Source organism: Adiantum capillus-veneris, chromosome 3, assembly GCF_014529385.1.
Source record: "Adiantum capillus-veneris isolate H3 chromosome 3, ASM1452938v2, whole genome shotgun sequence".
NCBI classification, from domain to species: Eukaryota; Viridiplantae; Streptophyta; class Polypodiopsida; order Polypodiales; family Pteridaceae; genus Adiantum; species Adiantum capillus-veneris.
Genome location: NC_140933.1, coordinates 135994153 through 136001418, shown reverse-complemented (window position 1 = coordinate 136001418; position 7266 = coordinate 135994153). Strand labels below are relative to the sequence as shown.

Sequence of the window (7266 nt, the reverse complement as noted above, 5' to 3'; positions counted from 1 at the left end):
TAAGTTTCTAGCTTTATGTATGTTGGTACTGGTTGCTAAAGTGGTAATTTCAAAATTGTCCTCGAAAGGACTATGTGCCTGCATGTCCGCTTGCATTCTCCTCGGGGGATTGCGCTTGTGCTGGCCGACGCATTTATGGACGTTATTTGTAACTCCGATATATCTCCTATCGTTTTTCGTGCAGCGTATACTGTAGACTATGTATTCTTGCCGCGACGCAGCTTTTTCTGGGGGGGAAGGCCGATGCTTGTCTCTGGTTGTCGATGAGTGTCTAAATCTGCAGTCCATGCAGATTGGTTAGGTAAATAAAAAAATGACGGTGCTACGGAGAAATGAATGGAAGCTAGTGGTACTTGTTATCCATACTTGCCTTGGTTTGTCGCAACTGGCTCGTATTGGGAGGCTGGTTGTCTATAATTTACTGCCTTATGTTTACTGTAGTGCCATGCTACCTTCTGGATTGTGATAGGTGGGTTAGTTGCACCGTGCGTGTGGTTTGCCGAAGTCATGAAATTTGTGAAGATAGCAGCACAGTTGTCTTGAGTTTCTTTTGAAAGTTCAGCCAAATCAATGTTATAACCAAACCGCAGCTGCTCCATCGTGTATAGTGTAACTCCTTCAGTTTTTGTGTCGAGGAGTTGTTGTGCTTCAACATTACGCAACATACTCTCATCATCCTCGTACTGGATGTCAAGGTCTTCAAGTATTTTCTTCATGAGACCTGCACGATGTAGGAGCAAGCTTGTTAACGCGACAGATAAAAGGCATTATATTTTTCTTTTCTAATAGTACCTGTTGTCATTCTGTCTATGCTTGGTGTGGCCATCGTTTGGCCGAGAGCTTTATATCTTGCGTCGCACTTATTCATGAAGTTGCGACGCTCTTGAAAAGTATGGAACCCCTCAATATACGCATGGCGTTTCTCGCCTGCTGAGTTTGCCAATCTCATATGCTTAGTCGTGAGGTAAAATCTCTTAGGTTGTATCGCTGGTTGCGTTTCCTTCGCGTTGTTCGTGTATTGCTTAAAGAGCTGCACAATAAGATTAGTGATTGATTTGCATGTGTATACACAGGCAGATGCAAGATCAAAGAAGCGTGCAAAATGTACCGTGTTGTGATCCATTGTTTGATTCAGTTTCCTACACATTAAAAAATTTATTTTGATGACCTCTTGCAGTATTTCTGAAGCATAAGATCCGACAAACATTTAAACACAAATGAATGAAGTGAAAAAGGGAAGAGCAGTAAATTTACAGAAGGTGGATCAGAGTGAGCAGGGTGATAGGGAAGGTGTCTCAACGGTGCAACATATTGAACATGAGAAGTCCACAGAAGAGAAGATGAGCAGTTAAACAAAAATTCATGCTTTATATAGAAGGCGGTTACAAGGCGATTTGATCTGTTTAATAGAAAGAGGAATTGATACTGAAGAGGGCGTAGGAAACATTCCCGGCTAGAAGTTCAAAAATCTAGATGGTGTGAACATCTTTGACGTAGGTAGCTCTAGTAAATGTAGCCGGGTTCGCTCAGTGACGCGTGACAACATCACATATAGAAGCCCAGGGGCGAAAACTTCTTTACAATGAGCAAGACGTTGGAGTTGATTGTTGCGCCTTTGGACTTGTGTCCAGTCATAGCGTAGGCGAGAGCTAGTGGGAATGTGGATTTATGGTACCAGTGCCCATTGAATGTCCGTCTGCTATGCTTTGACCGTCGAAGTGTAAGTTCTTGTTTAGATGTGTCGAGTGTGACTTTGATTGCTTTGACAACTCCTTCCTCATCTTGGTGGATTTCGTCTACGCGACATAGGGATCCATTGCCTGCTCCAATTGTTAAGTCTATGTTCTCTATTATCTGCGCCTTTTCTCCTTCTGATATTCTGTCAATTGCGTGGAAGTCGGGATCTTCAAGCCATGCTTGGAGCTCAGGGACGTTGTGTGCATTTGTCTTGAGGCCGATTTGGATGATGTGACTATGCTGATGGAAGAGTTCTAAGAGAAGGTTATTATAATATCGAGCGTCACTCTTGTGTGTGCAAATGATTGTCATATTCCTATCCATGTGTTTCTCTATTTGATCCTGCGTTATGATGCGGTCACCGAGCGCATCATGGATCTCTTTCTTTGTGGGGAGCCTAACTCTTATTGTATTGAGGAACTCTATGAAAGAGAGATCTTTTGCATGGCGCACTGAGCAAGACATAATGTAAGTAGTAGCAGTGGACCAATAAGTGGAGCTTGTGATGTGGCATGAGTAGCAATGATCACTTTGATGCCTTTAGACCGGCGGCAACTGTGCCCAATCACCGAACAAGAAGAGCTTTTTATCTTTGAATGGGTCTAGCAGTGTGCCGTTGGTGACATTCACAATTTGTCGTACTATGAGATCAAAAGTTTGCTTTGTCAACGTAGAAATCTCGTCTATGATAATCGTGTCTGGTTCTTTGATGTTGACGTATCTGTCATCAATTTCGGAGATTGACAGGGGATACTGTTGTGTGCGCACTGGTATCTTGAATTGGTAATGGACAGTTGTTGCGATGCTGCTTAACCTCGTGGCCACTGCACCAGTCGAAGCAGCGAGTGTGACAGTTTTTCCCTGCATTATGAGTTGGCTTGTGATATATCTTATGAGGAAGCTTTTGCCACTGCCAGGAGTGCCTGTGATCACATGCAGACCACCCTTTGCTGCTGTGAGCTTCTTGTAGATCTCTGCTTGTTCAGATGTCAGTGACGCGTTCTGGACGTTTTGAAGCTCGTTTGGAAGGGCAGAGATACAAGAAGTCGTGTCCTGTTGCTCATAGTCTTTTTGCACATCTGGAGATTGAAATGAGGCAGCCTTTGTTGAGGATTTCTTCTGTAGTATCATGTTGTGAAATTAGTGTGTTTGATCTGTCGTGAGCATATTTCGTTGTGTATACTCTGTGATGTACATCTCAAGGTCCTCATCTGTCAGTATCAAATTTCTAAGTTTGCACTCAAGATAGTATGACCGAGACGTGTTCTCCGGTGAGAGCAGCTGGGATTCGTTTTTGAAGGTGATGCTCTTTAGCAGCATGTTGTAAAAGAAAGCCTCCGTATGATGCCCTGGGTGGAATTCTGTGAAACGGACCAGTCCGTGTTGCCGCTCTAGCGACTGGCCGTAGGTGTTCGCCTATGAAATACATTTTTTCCTTTGTTTCCCCTTCGTCACTTTGTAATTCTTGTGGAAGTCGTAGAACGTAATATTATCCAGAGTTTGTGGCCGTGGGCAGTACAGATCGACAGGGTGCAGCACGACATCATTGTTGTGAGAAATGATTCGTTGTCGTAGGGCCGGGGGTGATGAGTCGACGTATTGGACGGTGTCGCTCTTTGAAATGATTGGGATTTGCAAACAATTTAATGCCACTTCTGTTGCTGAGATAGGCTTCGACAGTAAAGAGGCTGAGATCAGCTTCAATTTCACAGTGTCAAGGCCACCTAGGCCTAAGCGTTCTACATCTTCTGAGCGGATGTTGAGATGGCCCATTGGTTCAGTTTTCAGTGCATACTTCAAGAGGTAGTAGGACAATGATGAATTGGTGACCCACTGTATATTCATATGTGCACCCCATAGCGAGAGCAGTGTAGGGTGGTACGGTACGATATTTCTGTCTTCATGCCGAGGCCTGAACTATTGCCATCTGTGATTTTGTTCGTTGAAGACTGGGTTTGGATTTGGCTGTGCATGAAATGGAAACCCGTGTTTACATACTCCATCTCTTTGACCGTGGTAACAACTTGTACGGCACTTGTGAAGTTGTTTCTTGAGCACGAGTTGTCGGAGGCGGCTCACTTCTGCCAATATCACAGTGCTAGTTTCTGGCGGGATGTATGCAGTTATCTCAGCAGATAGTTGCTCTTTGTCTTCTTCATGCATCCACAGTATGACATGAGCATGCAGTGATCCTCTATTTTGGACCTCGTATCTAACCAAGTGGTGTTGCGCACGGCCCAACACACCTTTCGCAAGTATATATATAAGCATTTGGAATTTAGTGTGGAAGGTGAGGGCGCATTCGACTGGGCAGTCTGTCCAAGTGAAGGAGGCGTTCAAATGACGTGCAATTAGCTCGATCGTGTCAATCTCATGCCATCTTGTGTCTATGACCTCATCGGCAGTGAAAGTCAAGAAGAAATCAGGAATTCCCCATTCGTCTACCATTGCTATCAAGTCCTTTAGGTTCTTGCGGTGCCACGAGCAGGAGCCTGGCATGCTAGAAGGGGTGCTGTACCGAAGCACATGTCTCACAGTATCCTCGTCAGTTGCTGTACGATTGGCCTTTTTGTAGTTGTCAATGTCCCTTTGCAACAAGCTCGTGTGTGTATTGTTAGCCAACATAAGAGCCTGCTTTAGTTGGTACATTATGAGCAGGTATGGCTTGTACAGGGTGTAAACGGAGAACAAAGTCGATGCACATATCTTTACATATATACTGAAGTTTATTTTACCATCATATTGGCCTTTCCCAAAAGGGAACAGGAATGGAAGCGCTTCCGTCTCTATTGTGATGTCGTTCATGGAGCTTGATGCGGCAGGCATGCCGTTGGGCTTGAAAGTAACTGTTATCTCGAGCAATTATTGACGGCCACGGAGCTGCAGAGAAGCAAATTCATAAGTATCGCTAGCGATGAATGCTCTTCTCCTGGCTGGTTCAATGATGTTTTCAATGATGCCAAACATCAAACTCGTGTCAAGCTGCGCCATCAGTGCAAACGGTGCGTTGTCTTGTTGGTGCTGAATGATCTTGCTCACACTATCTTGACTTAGTATGTAGAGGCCAAGCTTCTTATTCGGTCGTTCAGCCATCGACATGTACTTCTGTAGTACGAAGTTGTTTTCAAGATTGAATGCAAGTACGTCTGCCACTTGTGATGTAGCTAGGTCTTGCTCTGTGAAGGTTGTTCTATGCTCTTTACTCCATGATAGCAGAGGGTTATCTAATATTGAACGTCTGTCTAGTTTACCACGTGCAATTGTTGTCACTGTTGAGATGGCATTGATAGATATGTCGATGATGCTCAGTAGCTGTATGTGAAGATGATTTCCGTTCAATATTCTGCTTGTGTAGTCTGGAAGTAACGGGACACAATATCTTCGACGTGCACTTGAGTTCTCACAAGCGGAGCACTGCACCCATTGCGTTTCTATTTGTGTAGCCCCTAAGCTGGATACCAGTAGACTGCTAGCAAACATTGCAACCGATGTCTCGTCTGGAGCTTGAGTACAATGAAAAGAGGCACTTCTTTGGATGAAAACTACACCACAAACAAAGCATATGCTTAAAGGTCTGAATGTCGTTGCTATTTCTAAACTCTATCGGTGTACTAAATCAACGATATCAATCCATGATTGTGAGCATGGTAGAAATCTAGCCGTCTTCTTGATTGAAGTGTGATGTCTTGCTTTTGATCTGTTGAGGTGTATCCTACGCTTTCGGTGATGGTCCATTGAAGGCTTCAGTCGGACTCAATCTTAATGGTTCAATGCGATCAAAACCTTGTGATATTTAGTTACTAGTCACGGCTAAGCAACGGACAGTTCAAGCGTTTGAAACAACTATGTACCTGGTGGTGGATTGCGCTGTTGTGGGGTTTCGGACTGAGAAGAGGCAAGCGGTAGCTGATTTCTTGAATGTCCCTTGCAAAGAATAAGTACGAAGCGTTAGAAAAGTAATAGCACAATGTTTAAGGTTCTGAGAGTAATCTCATTATTTGTATGTGTTCTTTATCTCTTATGTTATAGAAAAAAAAGAAAACGTGCTGGTGTCCCTGCACGGAGGAGTTTGCACAGTCCTCCCCAATTTTTATAATACGAGGGAACGTGCCATTCCCACGGCAGCATGCAATTTTTGGTGTGTTCCTTTTTACTGTGTCCTCAGCGTTCAAGATTAAAATGTGGCACTTTGTACTCACCGCATGTTGGAATATGTCGCCGTTGCAAATGTAGAGGAGTTGTGTCCAAGTTTCTCTTGATCTTTCTGCAATGAAACACGGTAGAGTTAGGCCATAAGTAGTCGCGCCTGCAGAAACAAGCTGAGTAAGGTAGTTGAAGGTGGACATACATTCATAGCTGCTATAATTGCTAGTGAGACCCCTTTATCCAGCATGGACACCACCTACCCGTGCATAATAACTCTCCCCTCCTAGACGTTGCACAAGGTGGACATGGTCTCAAAACATCAAATTAGTTATCCATGCAAGATGCACTAGCAAGTAATGAACATCTACAGGACAATTGACAGCATTGTGAAACGAGGAATCACCAACCAAACAATTAGAGCTGATAAGAGGGATTTGCTAGTAGTGTTGTGCGCTGTGACTAGCCTCGGTCTGCTAACGCCATTTGTGTACTCCATGGCCCTCGAGGTCCTCCAACTACTCCTACCGACAACATGCAGTGGATCGTATTGCATCAACGCTACTACCACACCCTACATCATCATCGCAAACCCTGGAGCATTGAATTTTCGAGAGATGAATAGTGCAAAGGGGGACAACAAATTGCGCAAGATCTGATTGGAAAAGCCAACAATCCATTGTCACCCAGTTGAGACCCTTAGAGCTCCTGCGTATCGACAACGATAATTACCTACACTTGCATGTGCACGGCTACTCTAGAACAGGAGCGTAAGAAGCAGATTTCGAGAGTATTGTTCTTTGTCGAGTTGCAGGCCCGAACTCAAGAACGCAAGAAGCAGATCTCGAGAGTATTGCTCTTTGTCGAGTTGTAGGCCCGGACTAGCTCTGTGACACCTTGATTTGTAGAGCCTCTTTGTCATCCCAATCCCCTTACCGGCTTTTGAGCATCTTGACATTGTTTATGAGATGAAATCTAGCTCTATGGCACCTTGATGAGACGTGTGTTTTATTTCAGACCCGGACTAGCTCTGTGACACCTTGATTTATAGAGCCTCTTTGTCATCCCAATCCCCTTACCGGCTTTTGAGCATCTTGACATTGCTTACGAAACCAAATTTAGATCTCCAGCGTGCTTACCGCAGAACCATGAACCGCTCTCAGCTGTCATGGAAGCTTGAGAAAGTATGGCACTATGCAAACTGGGTGCAAAATCTGCTAGACGGAAAACTCCAAAATGCACACGCCTCGGTGAAGAGGCATCAGGTATTGCCATAAGTCTGCAATCTGTGAAGCAAACTCTACAAATTATTCAGCCAGTGAATTCGACTTGGTACCGTGTCCCATTCCCTTTCTATGGCCTTCTACACATTCACAGTCTTAATAA

The 7266-nt window shown here is 44.3% G+C and overlaps 1 protein-coding gene across 1 annotated transcript; it reads right to left on the bottom strand.

The window, feature by feature from the left end:
* Window positions 1-1545: 1545 nt before the first annotated feature.
* On the bottom strand, window positions 1546-2868 carry LOC147461778 (uncharacterized). The gene is made up of 2 exons (XM_086506336.1): window positions 2307-2868; window positions 1546-2189 (listed from the first exon to the last, which is right to left on the bottom strand). The coding sequence occupies exons 1-2, from the start codon at window positions 2866-2868 to the stop codon at window positions 1546-1548; spliced, it is 1206 nt and encodes a 401-aa protein (XP_086362462.1).
* Between the last annotated feature and the right edge of the window lie 4398 nt (window positions 2869-7266).

Bases quoted from the DNA above. Each gene is read 5' to 3' on its own strand.
- LOC147461778 (XM_086506336.1), bottom strand. From the start codon at position 2,868: ATGATACTACAGAAGAAATCCTCAACAAAGGCTGCCTCATTTCAATCT. The intron at 2,190-2,306 runs GTGATTGGGCAC...TGTCTTGCTCAG, and splicing joins TAAAAAGCTCTTCTTGTTCG to TGCGCCATGCAAAAGATCTC.